The sequence below is a fragment of the Pituophis catenifer genome, unplaced genomic scaffold (assembly GCF_029215685.1).
Source record: "Pituophis catenifer annectens isolate HBS135680 unplaced genomic scaffold, rPitCat1.0.hap2 SCAF_13, whole genome shotgun sequence".
Lineage (NCBI taxonomy): Eukaryota > Metazoa > Chordata > Lepidosauria > Squamata > Colubridae > Pituophis > Pituophis catenifer.
This window is the reverse complement of record NW_027256893.1, coordinates 5,327,510-5,348,477: the sequence shown is the minus strand read 5'-3', so window position 1 is coordinate 5,348,477 and position 20,968 is coordinate 5,327,510. Positions and strand designations below refer to the sequence as shown.

At 39.6% G+C, this 20,968-nt stretch overlaps 1 protein-coding gene across 1 annotated transcript in view; it reads left to right on the top strand.

Annotated features, from left to right (window-relative positions):
* Positions 1-20,968, top strand: part of NLRC5 (NLR family CARD domain containing 5) — a 76,364-nt gene that overhangs the window by 3,876 nt on the left and 51,520 nt on the right. The window contains exons 3-19 of the mRNA XM_070952963.1: positions 165-236; positions 1,531-3,280; positions 5,132-5,215; positions 7,029-7,112; positions 7,217-7,300; positions 8,244-8,333; positions 8,552-8,602; positions 9,648-9,710; positions 12,723-12,806; positions 13,099-13,182; positions 14,847-14,936; positions 15,679-15,765; positions 16,522-16,590; positions 16,809-16,892; positions 17,190-17,273; positions 18,454-18,543; positions 20,408-20,455. Coding sequence (XP_070809064.1) covers positions 165-236; positions 1,531-3,280; positions 5,132-5,215; positions 7,029-7,112; positions 7,217-7,300; positions 8,244-8,333; positions 8,552-8,602; positions 9,648-9,710; positions 12,723-12,806; positions 13,099-13,182; positions 14,847-14,936; positions 15,679-15,765; positions 16,522-16,590; positions 16,809-16,892; positions 17,190-17,273; positions 18,454-18,543; positions 20,408-20,455 — 2,998 coding nt within the window. The remainder of the gene's footprint in view (positions 1-164; positions 237-1,530; positions 3,281-5,131; positions 5,216-7,028; positions 7,113-7,216; positions 7,301-8,243; positions 8,334-8,551; positions 8,603-9,647; positions 9,711-12,722; positions 12,807-13,098; positions 13,183-14,846; positions 14,937-15,678; positions 15,766-16,521; positions 16,591-16,808; positions 16,893-17,189; positions 17,274-18,453; positions 18,544-20,407; positions 20,456-20,968) is intronic.

Sequence of the window (20,968 nt, the reverse complement as noted above, 5' to 3'; positions counted from 1 at the left end):
ATAGTGGCCATTAACATGATCAACGTCCAGCTTTTTCACTTGATCCAAAACCCTTTTTTTCCTGGGTCAAGGCCTCCAATGTATTGATATGTAAAAATGCCCTACTAAGAAGTTTTATTTTGTTCTTCTCTCCCTCCCTCTTTTTCCCGCCTCCCATTTTGTAGAGATTGAAAGACGTCGTCCATTCAGACGTCGTCCATCAAACAATGGGAAAGAATCAAAGCAGAAACGCTTCGGTACGTCCAACTCTCTTATTCCTTCTTTCTTTTTTTTTTTATAAGTCCAAAAACTATCGAGTGACCAGTTGAGGAAGAAATAGAAGCTTCTTTTGAGCATCTGCATCTGTTACGATTTGGAAATCCAGAGGTTAGGGCATTTTGGCCCTCTTTCTTAATGGAAAGAGGCATGGAGAATCCATTTAGGTCATCCCGGTATCAAAGTTCATGTAATCGGTTTGTAATCCAAAATAATATTATCCTTTGAAAATTCTTTTGTTGCACAGTCATATTTATATCATCCGGTACTTTCTCCCCAAGCTTAGCAAGGAATTGCACATTGTAAAACATGGATTTGAAAGAAGTATTGTACTTATTATATCTCCAACAGGGTGCTGTCTTAGTCAGTCTGCCAATATAGTGGAGTCCAATAAATTCTAACTACTATTTTTTTGCTGTATAAGTAATTCCCTGTTTCCCCAAAAATAAGACCCAACCAGAAAATAAGTCCTAGCATGATTTTTCAGGATGCTCGTAATATAAGCCCTACCCCCCAAAATAAGCCCCAGTTAAGATTGTCAGCCAGATGGATGTATTTAATACCGTATTTTCCCCAAAATAAGACCTAATCAGAAAATAAACCCTAATGCATCTTTAGAGCAAAAATTAATATAAAACCCGGTTTTATTTTTGGGAAAACATGGTAGTTTCAGGCCCATTAACACTCTTGCTCTAGAAGTTAAGACACTCCCCATTATATGGACAATATGAGAATTTCTAATTCTTTATTCTGTTCATTTCTTAACATCCTGCCTATCAAATTGCTTTATTGATAACAAATTTTATTTGTTATTTGTTATTTTTATTTCAACAAGCCGGGCTGGCCTAATTTTTAAATTTTTCAAATGTTAACTCTTAATTTTTAAATGTCCAAAACGGGTAGTTTTATTTTAATTAGATATGGGCCAAATTATTTAATATTTCTTAAATTGTTTTTTAAATTTTATATCTGTGTGTTTTATTCTGGCTGTACACCGCCCTGAGTCCTTCTGGGAGAAGGGCAGTATATAAATTAAATTAATAAATAATAAATAATAAATAAATAAATATTTAGGAAATCTAATAGGAGGGTCTTTTTTTTTAGTTTTTTAGAGTTAAAGCTTATATGGAATTTTTTTGTATCAGCCCTCCAAGACTGTTGTGGAAAGTGCATTGCAGCATGCTAAAGTTAATATCCTTCGGAGTTTGGGGACAGTTATTGCCTTTTACCTGTATAAATGTTGCCATTGGATGATATTTGGCGTGCCTTTCCCAGATGCTGCTGAAAGATACAATCAACACATCCTCAGCTCGATGTTTAGAAAATATGGAATGAGCCACTCTGCGGAAGCAGCAGAAACAAAAGATCAGCCCTTGGCTTTCAGCCAAAATTTTGTCAACCTTGTCATCCATCAAAGCAAAACATCCAAGTTGAAAGCGGGAAAAGAGAAAATCAAAGAGGAACCAATGGCCCCACATGAATCCAAGGACCATGGCATTCCAATGATGAATTTGTCCGAGCTTTTCAAAAGTGTCCCGATGGGCATCACCCAGGTTGTTCTACTTTTGGGCAAGGCTGGAATAGGAAAAACATGGTTAGTTCACAAAATCTGTCAGCAGTGGGCCAAGGGAATCTTTCCCCAGTTCAAATTGATCTTCTTCTTTGAGTTCAAGCAGCTGAACCTCATCAAGAGGAAACTAACTCTCCAAGAACTCTTGTTTGATTATTTCCTCCAACCAGATCAACCCGAAACAGTGTTTCAATTTCTCCTGGAGAATGCCCAACAGACCTTGGTCATTTTGGACGGTCTGGATGAGTTCATGGAGAATATCATTGACCTTCCACCCATCTCCTTCACCTACTTCTCAGATCTTCTCGTACCTCTTTCTGTCTCTGAACTGGTGGCTAGTCTTTGCCATGGAAAACTCTTGCCAGGTTGCACAGTGCTGATTACAAGCCGGCCAAAGCTACTCCCTGCAGTATTAGTCAGAAATACCATCCTGCCAGCAGAAATTTGGGGATTCGACCATGACAAAGTTGAGGAATATGTTAGCTATTTTTTCCAACGGCCTTTGCAGAAAGAGCAAGCTCTTGCTCTTCTGAATGAAAATGGCAAACTCTTGAGCATGTGTTACATCCCTGTGCTGTGTCACATTGTCTGCATCTGTCTGGAGCATTTGTTCCTTGAAGACTCAGAGAGTGTCCAGCTCCCTCAAACCAGGACCCAGTTTTACCTCACAATGCTGCGGACTTTCATCTGCAGACATCAGGGCGGGAGGACTTTGAATGAAATAGACATGGCTCAACATCAAGCAATCCTTGCAGATCTCTGTGAGTTAGCCTTCAAGGGCCTTGAAGAGAAGAAAGGGGTTTTTGATGCTGGAGAGGTCCCAAAACACGTGAAAGATTTTTCTTGTCGCTTTGGTCTTCTTTTGACCTCTGAAGTGAAAACGGGCAAGGACCCTACTCAAGCAGGTTACACTTTTGCTCATTTTAGCTGGCAAGAATTCTTTGCAGCCCTCTTCCTGTTGACAAGCCCAACAGTAGATGGCAAGATGTTGAAGGAGAACTTCTTCCTGAGGAAAAAATGGATTCAGAAGAAAGAGACAAAGATGCCCTTTACAGAGAACTACCATTTCTTCTTCTCTGGCCTTTCATCTCAAGAATGTAGACAGTTCCTTTGTTCCTTAGCTGGGCAAAACGAGGTCTGGATTCAGGAACGGCAGAGTATTATCAACAAGATATTGCAGAAACTCGCAGTTGCTAATTTAACAGGACCCAAGATAGTAGAGTTGTGCCACTGTGTGTACGAGACACAAGACATTAGCTTAGCACAGCACATTGCAAAACAGTTAAGTTTCAAATATCAATTCAGAAACTTCAGGTTGATGCCCTTTGACATGGTGACTTTAGCCTTTCTAATCAATGGAAGTCCTCATGGCGTATGCTTGGATTTTGATGGCTGCCTCATGGAGTTGGACTACTTGGACATCTGGGGCAGTTGTGAAAATATAGAGAATTTGAGGTGAGAGACAAAGACCAACTTAACCATCGGATGATTTATACATTTGTGTGTGCCTAAAATAGGATTTTGGGAATCTTTTCATTTGCAAGGATCATTAGGTAAATCTCATGAAGCAGCTCTTGCTAAATCCAAAAGAATAGAAGACTTCTTATTATCTTGCAAGATTCCCAAATTTGGGGAGATTGGGGCATATTCATCCTGAGATCTTGCAAGATCCTTTGTGAAAATGCTGTATTTCCATGAAATTTGGGGTTTCTGAACAAGAGCACAAAACATTATGAGATGTTAGTCAAAGCTGAAAAAAAATATTTTCATTTTAATTCAGTTTTGTATCATGAGTTACATTCGTGAGGGCAGCCGTCCAGAGTTATCCTGTGGTAAGATGATTGGCTAATAAATTTAAAAATACATACATACATACATACATTCATACTCTACATACATATGGCCTAGGTTCCATAAGTACCATTTGCCGGTTTCTGGTTTGTGTTTCTTTAAAAGCAAATATATTGCTCCTGTTATTGGGACCTCTACTAGTTATCACAGTAGCTTGGGGAATGTTTAAAAATGATTAAGAAACAACATGTTAGACATCTACCAGCATGCAAAGGACTAGATCCTGAAAGATGGAAGGAGCTGGATTTTGCTCTAAAGCACTGTTCCTCACCCTCAACAACTTTAAGATATGTGAATTTCAACTCTCAGACTTCTGGGATATTCTGGGAATTGAAATCCATAACTCTTAAAGTTGCCAGGTTTGGGGAGCCCTGGTATCAGAGAGATTAGAACAGGGGTGTCAATTTCATTGAGGGCTGCACTAGGTTTGTGTTTGACCTTGGGGGGATGGGGTGGGCATGGCCAGGGTGGGCGTGGCCAGCTTGACATCACTCATGTTGGGGATGCCTATTGTGGCCTGAGCGCTCGTCCAGCGAAAATAGGCTCCCGAGCTCCTTTTTGGCTGCAACAGCCTCCTGCAACCCTCTGCCAGGCGAAAACAGAGCTCGGGAGGGCAGCACTCCTGAGCTCCATTTTCACTGGCAGAGGCACTGTGGGCAGGTCATTTGCTGTTTCCAGGGTGGTCCCGCAGGCGAGATCTAAGCACCCCTTAGGCCAGATCCAGCCCCCGGGCCTTGAGTATGACACCACTGGATTAGAAGATCTCCAAGGTCCCTTCCAGCCCTATGTTCTGCCCCAGTTACAGAGCCCAAAGAACGCAGCACACACAAAGTCCATTCAAACTTTAGTTTGCTAAATAAACCAGTCTTTTACAACAACGGCTGTTAATTAATTGCATTAACAGCCGCCAAGAATTCAAAGAATAATAACTGAAAGCTTACTATGGTTGGCAGAATGCCCAGAAGCAATTTGCAGGAAGCTGATAAGATAAGCAAGACAAGACACGAAGGTATGTGAACGAAGTTGTTCCCTGCAAATTGCTTCAGTCGGCGTTCCTCCTTAAATAGGCTAGGGGAGTGGCCAATTAGGCCCAAGGCTTACTCTCGAGGAGACCTCCTCCTGAGGAGCCACTCCTGCCTTTTGGCAGCTCTGCGCGCCCGTGCATCGAGAAGAGGCTCCTCCTCTTCATCCTCTTCACTTATGGGAGCTTCTGGAGGTTCTGAAGGCTCTGGTTGAATCCCCGCCTCTGGCACCACATCTTCTCCAGCCTCCTCACTGTCTGACTCAAGCGCCAGCTGCACAGGCTGCTGGTGCAGCACCACACCAGCCTCCTCGCTGTCTGAATCAGCTACTAACTGCACAGGCTGTGTACCCTATAATTCTATGATTCTGTGAATAAGACTGGTGGCTTCTTAATCATGTCTGCCTTCTGCTTTTTTTTTTTTTTTTTTGTAGCTTCAAGAACAGGCAATATGGAAGTGAGTTTGCAGGAGCCCTTTCCAAAACCTTGCCTAAGATCAAATGCCTGACAACATTTCAGTAAGCATCTCTAAAGTCGCGTTATCTACTGTTGTGCACGAGAGGCACAAAGAGACTCACATTGTCTCCTCTTATTCAGATCCATAGACAGCTCCTACAGTGGCCTAAAACTGCAGATAGTCCTCGAATTATGACCATAATTGGTAACTGGAACTTTTGTTGCTAAGCAATGCCATTGTTAAGTGAGCCGTGCCTGATTTTACAACCTTTTTGTCATGGCTGTTAAGCGAATCACAGCCGTCATTAAGTGAATAATGTCATTATTAAGTCAATCTGGCTTCTCCTGTTGTCTTTGCTTGTCAGAAGGGCATCTGGGAAGGCTGCAAAGGGTGGTCAAATGCTTCTGGGATGCTGCAACAATCATAAATACATGGGGACTGCCAGGCGCATGAATTTTGATCACGTAACTGAAGGGATGCTGTGATAGTCGTAAATGAGAAAACCCGTTGTCCCTTTTTTTCAGTGCTATTGTAACTTTGAATAGCTGTTAAGCAAATGGCCATAAGTCAAGGCTACCTGTATACCTGTGCATTGTGTGAAGTAAAGTTAATATTTAGTCAGTGCTTCTTATAATCTATGGAAACTGAATCTGAAAATTAGGCATGGTACTATCTATCTATCTATCAATCTATCTATCTATCTATCTATCTATCTATCTATCTATCTATCTATCTATATCTACTTATCTACTTACTTACATACTTACCTACCTATCTCTAGCTATCATCTATCTATCTATCTATCTATCTATCTATCTATCTATCTATCTACCTACCTATCTATCTATCTATATCTACTTATCTACCTACTTACCTACTTATCTATCTATCTATCTATCTATCTATCTATCTATCTATCTATCTATCTATCTATCCTACTTATCTACCTACTTACCTATCTATTTACCTACCTACCTAACTACCTACCTACCTATCTACCATCTATCTACCTATCTATCATCTATCTATCTACTTACTTATCTCTACCTATCTACCTATCTACTTACCTACCTACCTACCATCTATCTATCTATCTATCTATCTATCTATCTATCTATCTATCTACCATCTATCTACCTACCTATCATCTACCTACCTACCTACTTGCCTACCTATCTATCTATCTATCTATCTATCTATCTATCTATCTATCATCTATCTCTATCTCTCTATCTATCTATCTATCTATCTATATCTATCTTATCTATCTATCTATCTATCTATCTATCTATCTATCTATCTAACTATTTATCATCTATCTATCATCTATCTATCTATCAATCTATCTATCTATCTATCTATCTATCTATCTATCTATCTATCTATGTAATTAATATATAGTACTAGTATATAATGCTATAGGATAGGAGTGTCAAACTGGCAGCCCGTGGGCCAGATGCAACACGCCCACTCCAACTCCGCAAATAAGGAAAACATCATGAAACATCACATGACGGCAATGTGACAGAGCAAGTTTGACACCTGTGGTATAGGATCTCCTGCTTGAGCAGGGGGCTGGACTAGAAGACCTCCAAGATCCCTTCCAGCTCTATTCTGATGAAAGCATAATATCAATTTCAGCTTATAAGGTCCTCCTTCTCCTAGTTCTCAGCAGAGAAAAGGCACAGTTATAATATGCGACATGCGTATTAAAGTCCTATGGCTAATTCCAAAAACCATGATTAAAACAAGCCATGACTTAACATGCAATATGGTATTACAATCCATCATAATTACAGAATCAATTTTTTCGTACGCTCTATGGGAAAGTGGAATTTAGACTCCATTACAACAGTGTCACTTTTCGTTTTCAGGTTAACTGGTGGAAATCTTAGAAGCCCAGGATTTGAAGATCTCGTTCGAGTTTTGCCAAACTGTCACCAGCTGGAAGAAATAAAGTAATTTAAACCTTGTCATTTAGGGAAAAGTGTAAAGCAGTGGCATTTATGTTAAGATCCCTGAATCAGAGATCTTAACATTTTAATCAGTTGCTATATTTCAGTTTGCAGGACAACAGGTTGAAGGAGCAGGATCTGATCAAGTTGGCAGAAATATTTCCCACCATGGAAAAGTTAAAGATAATGGAGTAAGTATAGTATAAAACAATGTTTCTCAACCTTTAAGAAGTGTGGACTTCAACTCCCAGAATTCCCCAGCCAGCCAGGCCCCAAAAGTAGCTTCAAATAACTGTCATGTCTCTGACAGAATACATTTTATATCTATATCTTCTTCTGAATCTATTAATATATGTCTCATGTTTGACCTGCCATTCTGAGAAATCACTACCTTTTAAGTCATAAAATTGCCTTGTGACAATCAGCTTTATCACTATACATATATAGTGCACACAATATAAATATTTTTTTCCTGAGGAATATTTACATAAATGGCCACCCCTATATTTTACTCATTAGATTTATATCCCACCTTTGCAGAGAAGTTCAAGGCAGCGTACAGTACATGGTTGTCACTCTTCCTATTTTTTCTCACAACTATGCTGTGAGGTATGTTGAATTGAGAAGGCAAGGCTGTATTTCATCTTAGTCCAACATCTTAACAACTGCAGTTGTTTAGTTGGTTCTCTGGAATATTTGTGCAGTGTTTTGCAGAGTGAACTGTGCCTTATTCATATCTTAATTCCATGTGCCATTTAGTTACAGTTAGATTTCTATGCTTAGGTTTCAGGTTAACTGTGGTTAACCTGTGGTTTATAAACAATGGTTTATAAAAAAAAGACATGGATCATCTATCAGCTAAAACAAAAGCAACTATCACATTGTGGTTTAATGAAATGCATGAAGACAATCTCAAAACGTAGTTTAGCAAACTGTGGCTTGACGCCATACAAAACGGTAGCCTGTATTTAAGATAAAAGTCTAATTCATAAAATAGAAAAAACTGGGATGGTCACAAAATGATTGTAATTTTAACCTCTGAAATTTTGCCCGTGGGCAAACATGGGTGACATTTTCTGCTTAACAAGTAATTGCCATGGATTTGCAACAGCAAGTTTATTATATTTTAAACAGTTTAAGCTACAATGAGATGTCTGCAGGAACTGTCCTGGCCTTCAGCAAAGCAGCTGCAAATTATCCAAAAGTTTCCAAGCTTCAAATAAGGTACCAACTGCTAAAGATTGCAAGAGGAAAAAAAAATCATAGCAAAATTCTTTCCCCCCCCTCTTAAAATAAGACCTTCTTTATCTCTTGACTATTAAGTAAATAGCAGATTGCTGGCCTTGTGGGCAACTGTCATTAATACTATTTCATGAAGCTGTTTTGTGGGATGGGGTCGCAAAATGAAACTCATATATTATTTTTCCATTGCTTATTTCCAGGAAGAGCATCTTAATAATCTCCTTTGCCAACCTCTCTCCAAAAGAACTGAGGTGAGAAACTGGTTTTTAAGGAATTAAGGGGTGACATGGTAGCAATGTTCCAATATTTCAGGGGCTGCCACAAAGAAGAGGGGGTCAAATTATTCTCCAAAACACCTGAGGGCAGGATAAGAAGCAACGGATGGAAACTAATCAAGGAGAGAAGCAACTTGGAATTAAGGAGGAATTTCCTGACAGGTGGAACAATTAACCAATGGAACAACTTGCCTGCAGAAGTTGTGAATGCCCCAACACTGGCAATTTTTAAGAAGATGTTGGATAACCATTTGTCTGAAGTGGTGTAGGGTTTCCTGCCTAAGCAGGGGGTTGGACTAGAAGACCTCCAAGGTCCCTTCCAATACTATTATTCTGTTATTCTGGTTATTCTGGTTCACAGTAATTTCTGAAATTAATTAGTTTTAAAGAAAAATTAACTGAGGTCAATTATATTAACCTCCATCACTGGAGGTTTTTAAGAAGAGACTAGACAGTCACTTATCTGAATTAGTATAGGTTCTCGTGCTTAAGCAGCGGGCTGGACTAGAAGACCTCCAAGGCCCCTTCCAGCTCTATTCTATACTATTCTATATTTAAAGAAGTCCAAAAGACAGAAATTGCAACATTGGGCAGACAGACAATGGAAAAAAGTATTAAGAGGGCAGAAGTTTATTTTTCAAATTGAAAAAAAGGTAGGATTTAGGATTAATTTAAATCCCAGTGATTTTCTGGGCTATTTTGAAAGTCTCAAATGAACTAGTTATGGTTTTTTGCATTTGTGTGTGTATGTATGTGCATTTTAATTTTTTTTTTATTTAAATTGAGATGTACTTTCAAAAAAGGTAACACAAAACCTATAAATGGACAGATAATGACTGAAGTCATACAAGTAATGTTCAGTATAACATTAGTAAGAGTTCATCATTTTGTTTTCATGACATAAAAAGAAGTATATATTTTTCAATGTAATGCCAAAATCTCGGTATATTATTAATTTATAGTTAATTTTTAAATACCAAAATCTCTATCAATTCATAATGACTGTATGTCATGGTTTCAGATTAAAAGATGTCAGAATTAATGAAGAAGAAATTGCTCCCCAACCCAGGAGTTTAATTTTACAGTAAGTATCTCTGTATGTCAGAATTTATCAGTGGCACTTTTTAAAAAAAAGTTTACCCAAATAGTATTTTTACATTTGTTGCTTGTTTTAAAAAACAAACCTAGGGACTTTATTACATGAAGATATTCCCAGCATTTGAAAAAGAGAGAGAGTGACCCAACGTGTACCTTAAAATTATTTGAGGATATAATAAAGTTCTAATGCATCATATTTATAACAATAATATATGCATATGATTTTTAATTTAGGATTTTATGAAAATATGAGCCCAGACAACACGGCATGTACATCTTTGAAAAATAATTCAGAAAAGTGACTTCAGATCATGCATGAACACAGCATCGTTAAAGGAGCTGGTTAATTTTCAGGCTTCCATTCAAAAGTTGCAGTTGTTTTAAGGAACTCAACACCCCTAAAGAATTAATGCAATTTTTCAGACGGCCGCATTTTGGGAGATTCGTCAGGGAATTGCACAGTCAGTGTCCAAATAGTCAGAGATGCTGACATGAACTTGTAGTTTTATATCAATAAATGTATTTTGCAAACATATATACAGTAGTGGCCAAAATTGTGGAAGCCTTTTGGGAAAAGTGTATTTTCTAAAACTAGCTAATAACACCACTTTTTTATTTGGAGTAGTACTATAAAATTATATATCATTGGAAAGATAATTTAATCAAGAATGTGATGCAATAACTTTTATGAAGGATTTGCTATTAGAATAGCAATTACGGTATAAGGAAGAAAAGCAAAACACGTAGAAAAAATGAGATATACAAAAATTATCACCATGTCAGTTAATACTTAGTTGGGGGTAACCTTTAGCATGAATTAAGATGTTATAACATCTGCCCAAGGAATGAAGCAAGTCTTTTAGTTCTGCAGCCCTTATAATGTGAAACCAAGATCGAATGATGGCTTCTATTAACTGAGTTTTATTGCTGGATTGCTTCTGACTAACAAGTTTCTTTAGTCGGCTCCATAGATTTTCAATTGGGTTAAGGTCTGGGCTATTCCCAGGCTGTTCCAGCAGTGGAATAAGATTAGCTTGAAACTCCAACAAAAAGTGGTACTATTAGCCATCAAACCTCAGAAATACACTTTTCCCAAAAAGTTTCCACAATTTTGGCCACTACTGTATGGCAAACTAGGTAGTGGGGCAAACAGGAGCATCATCAGGTAAATCAACATAGCAGGAACATCCTGAGGTAAATTCTCACACGGCACATACAGAAGAAAAAAGGCGGGAAACAAGGAAAGTCCCCTTTTACACTCATAGTAATCAATCGCAGCTTAGGTTACCTCACGAAGTGGCCAGCTCTCTTCAAACAACTAGCTATAATAACTGTGTGTTCTTACTCATTGTACAGGTAGTCCTAGACTTACGACCACAATTGATCCCAATAAATGTCTGTTGTTATGTGAGACATTTTGTTCAGTGCGTTTGCCCCCATTTTACCACCTTTTTTTGCCACAGGTGTAAAGTGAATCACGGCAGTGGATAAGTTAGTAACACAGTTGTTAAGTGAATCTGGCTTCCCCATTGATTTTGTTCGTCAAAATCACCTGACTTTGGGACACAGCAACGGTCATAAGTATGAACTGGTTGCCAAACGTCTGAATTTTGATCACATGAGCATGGGAATACTGCGAAGGTCATACATGTGAAAAATGGTCATAAATCACTTTTTTCAGTGCCGTTGTAACACCAAACGGTCACTAAATGAACTGTTGTTAAGTCAAGGACTACCTGCATAACCCTTCACTGCTCCAGCTATTAAATTAAATATCTTAACAAGATTCCTGTAAAAACTTGAAGAGCAATAGTAAAGTACTAGGTCTGTACTTCTACAAGATTCAAAATACATTTCTGGATTAAAACCTTCTTTTTTCAGCAAGCCGGGCTGGCTTAACTCTTTTAAATGTTTTTAATTGGTTTGTTATTGTTTTTAATTACGGGGCCAAATTTATATATATCTTTTTAATAGTATTTTAATGTTTGTAGTTTATGTTTTTATTTGGCTGTACACCGCCCTGAGTCCTTAGGGAGAAGGGCAGTATATAAATCTGATATAAAATAAATAAAAATAAAAATAAATTATTCTTGAAACATGTATAGTCCTATAAACTATAGCCCTATTCTGAAATTCCCGTGAAAGAGAAATATATTGGAATATTTATTTATATTGGATATATGAAATATATTGGAATATTTATTTTGATTGATTGATGGATTATGTTGTTGTTTTTCTCCACTCCTAGTGTTCATATCAATAGATTTTCTCCATCTTGATTAGTCCCTAACTTGGTACTTTAAGTACCAACTCTCCTCCCACCCATACTATCCTAAACAAATGATGGTAGCAATATTTCAATATTTGAGGGGCTGCCCTAAAGAAAAGGGAGTCAACCTATTTTTCAAGGTACTAGAAGGCAAGACAAGAAACAACGGATGGAAACTAAACAAGGAGAAAAGCAACCTAGAACTAAGGAGAAACTTCCATCGGTGAGGACAATTAACCAGTGGAACGGAAGTTGCCTTCAGAGGTTGTGGGTGCTCCATCACTGGAGGCTTTTAAGAAGAGACTGAATGGTCATTTAGCTGGAATGGTATAGGTTTTCCTGCTTGAACAGAGGATTGGACTAGAAGTCCTCCAAGGTCCCTTTCAAGTCTGATATTCTGTTAAGCCATAATTTAACTGTTGTGTTACTCATCTTGAGTCCGTGTCTTTCCACATCGGCAACAATAACAGGGCATAAGGAATAATGTTACTGAGTTTGCAAGAACTTCATGTGCCACAAACAGGGATAAAAATGATGAATGTTGTGGTGGGTGGGAGTGTGTTTGGGGATTGTTATGTGTGTTGGACCTGGTCTTTGGGTGTTAAGTGAATTTCGTTGTATGGGTATACTGTGTAGACACATACAATGACAATAAAGTTATTTATTATTTATTAATGGAGTCAACTAAAAATATATTCATGTTTGCTGCTTTCCTCCTGTGGTGTCTAGATTGCAAGATTGCCAGTTAGATTCACAAAGGGCAGAGGAATTGGTAGACATTCTCCAGAACTGTTCCCACCTGTCTGAAATCAAGTAGGTAGCCATTCTTTCCAAAATACAGTAGAACCTCTGGTCACGAACGCTTCTGACCACAACCAAATCGGGTTCCGACCAAAAAATTCACAATTTTTTTTCGTGGCCGATGTCCCCTTCCGCGCCATTTTTTTTTGTAAGCGCCAAATTTCCAAAATTAGATTCAGATCATGACCAAATCGGTTTGTGACCAAAGTTATGGAACAAATTATGGTCATGACAAGAGGTTCTACTGTATCTGTAAACAGAAAGAGGCATTTCAATCTATTACTAACCTGAAGAAACGTGTCAGTTTATCAGATAACCAGCTTGGTGATGAAGGATGCAGGATACTCATGACTGTGGTGTCCCAGATGTGCATTTCTGGTCCTCTGAAGTAAGTCTTTCTGAAAATTTGCCTTTTTCATTTAATATGAAAATGCATTTGATTGCAAGAGCTGTGGTGGCGCAGTGGTTAGAATGCAGTATTGCAGGCTAATTCTGCTGACTACCAACTGCTGGCAGTTCGGTAGTTCAATTCTCACCTGCTCAAGGTTGACTCAGACTTCCAACCTTCTGAGGTCGGTAAAATGAGGACCCAGATTGTTGGGGGCAATAGGTTGACTCTTAAACTGTTTAGAGAGGGCTATAAAGTACTGTGAAGTGAACTGTGTGGTGGTCCTTGACTTACAACCAGGGGTGAAATCCAGCAGGTTCTGACAGATTCTGGAGAACCAATAGCGGAAATTTTGAGTAATTTGGAGAACTGGCAAATACCACCTCTGGCTGGTCCCAGAGTGGGGTGGAAATGGAGATTTGCAGTATCCTTCCCCTGCCACGCCCACCAAGCCACGCCCACAGAACTGATAGTAAAAAAATTTGGATTTCACTACTGCTTACAACTATTTGTTTAGCAATTTCTTAGCATTGCAACGTCACTGAAAAAAGTGACTTATGAAAAGTCCTTGTGCTTATGACCATCACAACATCCTTATGGTGATGTGATCAAAATTTGGTTGCTTGGCAACCAACATGAATTTAAAATGGTTATAGTGTCCCACATTTACATGATCAGCATTTGTGAACTTGCAGCTGGTTTTGTAAGTCAAGGACCATCTGTAATTCCAATTGACTTTTTTGCGATCTAAAGTACATTCAAACTGAATTTTGCAAGCCATGAGTTTAGAGACACAGCTGGGGGGCCTTGAGCCAGTGATTCTTTCTCCGCCCTCGAAAAACATTACCCAGAAAGTTGCATGGGCTAGTGGACATAGCTGCCAAGGTGGGACAGATTCCTCACCCTCCCCTAGCAACAACAAACTCAGAGACACACAACCCCATAAATTGCAGTTGTTTATCTGACTTGAAATAAAAATTGCTCATTTCCCCAATTTTTCCCAGCCAGCCATGCTGGGAGTTGAAATCCACATGTCTTAAAGTTGCCAAGGTTGGATACCAGGGGTGAAATGTAAAACTTGCTACTATCGGTTCTGTGGGCATGGCTTGGTGGGGGGGGGGGTGTAATGTGACTAGGTGAGCATGGCCAACTTTTTTTTTTTTTTAACTTTTCAAAGCATTTTTTCTAATGCTTTGAAAAGCCTCTCTGCCGATCAGGCAACTCAGCTGGGATCGTCAGAGACTTTTCAAAGCATTTTTTTCCACCTCTTCGGCCAAGAGGTTGCAGAAAAAAATGCTTTGAAAAGCCTCTGATGATCCCAGCTGAGCCACACGATCATCAGAGGCTTTTTTTTTAACTTTTAAAAGCATTTTTTCGTTGGAAGAGGTTGTAGAAAAAATGCTTTTAAAAGTTAAAAAAAAAAGCCTCTGATGATTGTGTGGCCCAGCTGGGCATGGTGGTGGTGGGGGGGCACAGGGATTTTTGCTACCAGTTCTCCGAATCACCCACCGCCATTGCTACTGGATTGGGCGATCCGGTCCAAACCGGGAGCATTTCACCCCTGTTGGATACCCCTGCACTAAGCCATCAGTTAATATAAATGTGGCATTTATTGTTATAGCTGTTTTTTAACAATCTCTCTTTCTTGTTTTGGTTTTCTGCAGTTTAAGCAACAACCAGCTTTCACTTAAGAGCATATTTTATCTCCTGGACTCAGTGAATCTTTGCCCAAATGTTGCGAAGCTGGAAGCCAGGTATGCCTGGGGCTAATTAAGAAAAGGACAATTAAATTTTTAAGAGAAATGGCTGCTGTTATCATTTTGGGCTGAAGGTTGAGCAGCAGAAGCATTTCAGCTTTATTGTATGTGCCCACTTTTGATTGGTTGAACGTTCTCTGGAAAAGTTTTGAGTTGTATGTTTGCACTTATGCAGAATCAGTTTATTTCTAAAACAAATGCAGGTAGTCCTTGACTTACGATCATGATTGGACCAATTTCCATTGTTAAACAAGATGGCTGTTAAATGAATCGCATAAAAATTTTCCACCTTTTTGCCATGGTTGTTAAGTGAACCATGCAGTCATTAAGCAAATCAAGTTAAGTGAATCATGCAGTCATTAAATCCAGCTTCTCCCATTGACTGCCCAATGGATGCTCGCCGAGAAAGTCACAAATAGTGACATAATCCCAGGACAATGCAACTGTCAGTTGCCATACACTCAAATTTTGACCACATGACTATAAGGGTGCTATGATGGTCGTAAGTTTGAGTGCCATTATAATTTTGAATGGTCATTAAACAAATGGTTGTAAGTAGAGGACTACCTGTATAGAATAGCCTGCTTCAAAGGGAATAAAATCTGGATGGACACTGGGTTTCTGGAACTTCTCACCATGAGAAATGGAGGTGCATGGAATCATGTGTTCATGCATAATTTCTTAGGCTATTTCCTGCAGACCTTTGGTCAACTTTGCTATCAAGACATGATTTTTGCAGAACTCTTTCTCATCTCTCTAGTGTTGATCAACAAATTGCAGTTTTGACCTTTGTGAATAAAGGAGGCCCTGATGCCACTCAGTCAAGGTATGTGTCAGACCTTCAAGGAAGACCAGATGTTGGAGAAGAGCAGGCAGAGAGTCAAACGACTCATCGGCCTGGAGTCATTATGTTGCTAGAAATGGCCTAACTCCTTTTGAATTTCATTGACTCTTATCTAGCACCAATTCAGTGCTGACCCTTAACTGACTAGAGTAGGCAAAAATGTGATTTGTAATTCATCTTGTGAATGATTTTTTAAATGTTATCTAATTCTGGATTTTATTTAATTGACCAAACTAAGTAATAATTTTAATTAGCAATTTTATGATGTTTGTGTGTCTATATTTTTCTTGACTGTACACTGCCTTGAGTCCTACGGGAGAAAGGCGGTATAGAAATATAATAAATAAATAAATAAACTTAATGTGTGGTCCTGAGTCTTCATGCCTGACACCAGGCTAGGAAATCAATGACATTTTAGATAAGGACTATTTTTATGGAAAACCTATATTGACAGAATTTTGCAAGTCTCAAAGTGTTTCCCTGTCCCTCAATTTATCTTCATGTGAACTAGGGAATGGCTTATCTGAGATGTTTCCTCAAGTTTCTTTCTTGGTCAGGCTCCTTTGATCTCACCATTGCTTTGGTAGTGGGTCTTCCTGTTGACCTTCAAGTCCTCTACCTCTCTGTCTTCTACCTCTAGTAGATTTCTAGCCACATTTAACCAATCACATTGCTGGACTTCTCATGCTGGTTCCTTGTACCCATTGTATAATATTTTGTCATTTGCCTTTGCTACAGGAATTACAATTTTCATGATGTCCAGTTAAACAAAAGTCAACAGATGGAGGTGACATCAAAGAAAATATGGTACAATCACTTTGTTAATAGCTACTTAGTTTGGTTCTCTAAATGCTTGAAGGGAAAAGACCATTGTATGTGTCACTGGTTCTGAGGAACACCATTAAGTATCTAAAAATTTTCTGAATCAGGTTTAGGGTTTGCTATGTTGTGTGAACCTAGCATGAGAAGATTTAGACTTACCTGCCTTAATCAACACTTGAATGGTGATTTTCCTTCTTTGTTAGCTTGGCAGGTAATCATTTTCATGATGAAGATCTCAAGAACTTTTGCTTAGCACTGAAAAGGTGCAGCAGCATATTAGAATTAAAGTGAGTATTCATTCTTGTCAGTTAATGTCAATGTCCTGAGCTTGGGAGCACTTTGAAATTTTGGATGTCTGCATCAATATGTTAGTCTTCCAGAAGCTTCCATTTTGGAGAAGATACATTGGGATGCATCTGAATATTTTGAAATCTTCCGCTGGGTCCTGTACCCAAATCAATAAAATTAAAGTATTGCCTCAATTAAATTCACAGTCTAAAGTAAAATATGCAATAACAGAAGATAAATAGGCACATTGGATTAGTAATCTCCTCTTTGCATTCTTTTCTTTGTCCTATCATCAGTTTGTCAAATAATTCTTTCGGTGACTCAGGAGTTCTGCAGATAATGAATTCCATCCAAGATCTGAAGAATTTGAATTCTTTAATGTAAGTAAAAGTTTCTCTTTAATTAGTGATATTTGTAGAAATAAGTATCCTCAGACAGATCTTAAATAATCCTGACCTAGTCCTCATTGTAGACATTGTCTGGACACCACTTTTTGATGGCAATGTTGTGGCCTGCTGGTAACCAGCAGAGCTGGCAGCAGAGTCGGACAGTGAGGAGGTTGGGGAGGAGCATGGGCCAGTCCTGGGGGCTGGGGAAAGCTCAGACGAGGGCTCTGCATCAGAGGCAGAGAGGGAGATAGACAACAGTGAGGTAGAGGAACAGCTGGAGCCTGTTCCCAGTGTGCGCATGTGCAGAGCTGCCAGAAGACAAGAACAACTAAGAAAGCAGGGTCGACTTGGGAGTAAAGCCACACCTTGGAGGTGATTGGCTCCTCCCATAGGAAACAAAAGAGGAGCAAACAGGGAGTGGGCTTTTGCAGGAAACAGTTCGGTTGGTTGGTCGTTTCAAGAGTGGAAAGTTCTGTTCATGACTCTAAGAGACTCTGTGCCACGTTTTGCCTTACACTGCATTTGGAAACTAGTTATCTGGCAGCTTTCCAAGCGAGATAAGGTTTGCGTTGATAAATATTCCTCTGAAAGACTGTTTGCCAAGCCTTGCTGACTGTGAATGAAAGGAATTCACAGCCATGTAAATAAAAGGGGTTTTGCCGGGACCAAGACTCTGCTTCCTGCTTTTTAGGGAAGCCTAGGTCAGAACAGGCAGTTGGGAACTTAAGTGCTATTTTTATATTATTTTGTATTAATAACTTTGAAAGTTGGGAACTTGAAGATGTCTGGACTTCAGCATGCTGGCTGGGGAATACTGGGAGTTGAAGTCCACACACATTTTCAGGTTCCCTACTTTCCAAACCATTATTTTATATGCTCCTGATGTGAGAGGGAGAGAGAGAGAGAGGGAGGGAGGGAGGGAGGGAGGGAGGGAGAGAGAGAGAGAACTGAAAGTGAGCAGCATTACAACATTAAAAAACATCAGCCTATTAAATTTATGTATTAATTATTATTTTTTTATCCTCACATACCAATACCAAGTAACTAGGACAAGGTGCTTAGAGCTTTGAATACCATGAAAGGAATTCTCTGTGGTCAGATTTGCTTTTGTATACATTGTAATCATATCTGTGTTCCTGGCAATGACCATTTCGGTTCTCTTTCCTTCCAGTCTGGATAATAACCAAATGTCATTGGATGGTGTCATTTCCTTGCTGGAATTCTTCTCCGGCTTAGAACATATCACTTCAGTGCATTTAGGGTATGTAAAAAAAAACAAAAAACACACCAGTTCTTCACCATTGACCTTCTCAATCCAACAGGTCAGCAGTCTTTGGTCCAGTCCACATCTTTATCAACAGAAGTCTATCAGCTGTGATGGGCTGCATCAGTCTTTATCTCCAGGGGCAAATCTCTTGAATGGTTGGGACTGGAGGAAGTGGTGTTCTGATCAGTGGTTAAATGTAAAATTTGTTACTACTGGTTCTGTGGGCATGGCTTGGTGGAGGTGGGGTAATATGACTGAGTGGGCGTGGCCAACTTTTTTTTTTTTTACTTTTAAAACCATTTTTTCTACAACCTCTTCGGCTGAAGAGGTTGTAAAAAAATTCTTTTAAAGCCTCCGACGATCCCAGCTGACTTGCCTGATCAGCAGAGGCTTTTTTTCCCTTTAAAAACATTTTTTCTATAACCTCTTTGGCCGAAGAGGTTGTAGAAAAAATGCTTTTAAAAGCCTCTGACGATCCCAGCTGAGCTGCGCGATCATCAGAGGCTTTTTTTTTTACTTTTAAAAGCATTTTTTCGGCCAAAGAGGTTGCAGAAAAAATGCTTTTAAAAATAATAAAAAAAAAGCCTCTGATGATTGCACGGCTCAGTTGGGCAAGGGGGGCGGGCAGGGATTTTTGCCATCGGTTCTCCGAACCACCCGCCTCCATCGCTACCGGATCAGGCAATCCGGTCTGAACCAGGAGCATTTCACCCCTGGTTCTGATACAACTGGATGATTTGGGTTTGAGGGTTTCTTGTTTGTTTGTGTGCCTTAAGGTCAGACAATAGCTCAGAGTAGACCTTGCAGTTTTCTTGATAACCATTTTTGTCCTTGCCTTCTTCCAAGGGTTGAGTTAGATTGATCTTAACTTTCTTAGTTGACTTTTGAGCTTAACACAGGAGTAGAATTCACTCATCTCCCAGTTTCTACTACAGAGCCTTTAACCCGGGTGTCTGCAACCTGCGGCTCCAGAGCTGCATGTGGCTCTTTGGTCCCTCTGCTATGGCTCCCTGTTGGATGATCCCACCACTGGCTGGCCCCACCCCTCGCCCTCCCCTCCCAGTCACTCCTCGCTTGGCCTGAGAAGGTAAGGGCGATGGCGGGGGATGGAGAAGAGGCTGGGGCAGAGACAGAGAGATACAGAGAGAGGGGGAGAGGAGCGGGGGAGAGGGAGAGAGATGTCAAAAGGGTTTTGTGGTTCCCATTGTTTTTTAGCAACCGGTTCTCTGCCCTAATGACCAGCTGGGTAGGCGTTGCTGGGGCGGTCATGTGACTGGTGAAAGTGAGTGACATCGAGTTGGCCACACCCACCGAGGTTTTGTGGCTCCCGGTGTTTTCTTTTCTGGGGGAAAAGGGTCCAAATGGCTCATTGAGTGTTTAAGGTAGCAGACCACTGCTTTAACCACTATAGCCATGTTTTTCAACCTTAGGAATGTTAAGAAGTTATGGACTTCAACTCCCAGAATTCTGACTGGGGAATTCTGGGACTTGAACTCCATACATTTTTAACATTGTCAGAGAAACACAGCACCATAGCAATATTTCAGCAATATTTCTCCTTATCTGTAGCTCTTCCTGCATTTTACAATAGACTGGCCCAAAAGAGCAGGAATGATATTTATGCAAATTAATTCACTGGAATTGGATTCTTTTTTCAAGGCTTGTCTGTAGCAAAGACAACAACTACCTTAAACTCCAAATATCTATGGAGATGGGCTCAGAGTGGAGGTATCACATCAAGTTGCTGCACAATTGAAAAATCCTGGTTGAGAAGTCAAATTCATCTTACTTGAGAAGCTGGAATTCTACATTCATTTAGGAATCACTTTACTCATAGCATTTCTGCTTTCTCTTATAGTTTGGGAAGCATCCAGAGATGTCGCTTAAGCTTTGGAGAACAAATCAGGTGAGGATTGTCTTCATTTTGATGCATCTTTCTTTTCAGGTGATTATGGATTAACAGGCAGGGATACGGGTTCAATTTTGCATTCTGGTTTTAGGGACCAGTTTCAAAATTTGCCCATTTCTGATCCAGTATTTCAATTAAAAATCAGTGGACTTTCACTAGGAACTGTATCGTTGTTAGTTGCCAAGTCGTGTCTGACCCATCGCGACTCCATTGACAACGTTCCTCCAGGCTTTCCTGTCCTCTATCATCCTCTGCAGGGGTGAAATCTAAAATTTGTTACTACTGGTTCTGTGGACATGGCTTGGTGGGGGGGGGGGTAATGTGACTGGGTGGGCATGGCCAACTTTTTTTTTACTTTTAAAAGCATTTTTTCTACAATCTCTTCGGCCGAAGAGGTTGCAGAAAAAAATGCTTTTAGAAGCCTCTGACGATCAGGCAACTCAGCTGGGATCGCCAGAGGCTTTTAAAGGCATTTTTTTTTCTACCGCCTCTTCGGCTCTTTCTTTGAAA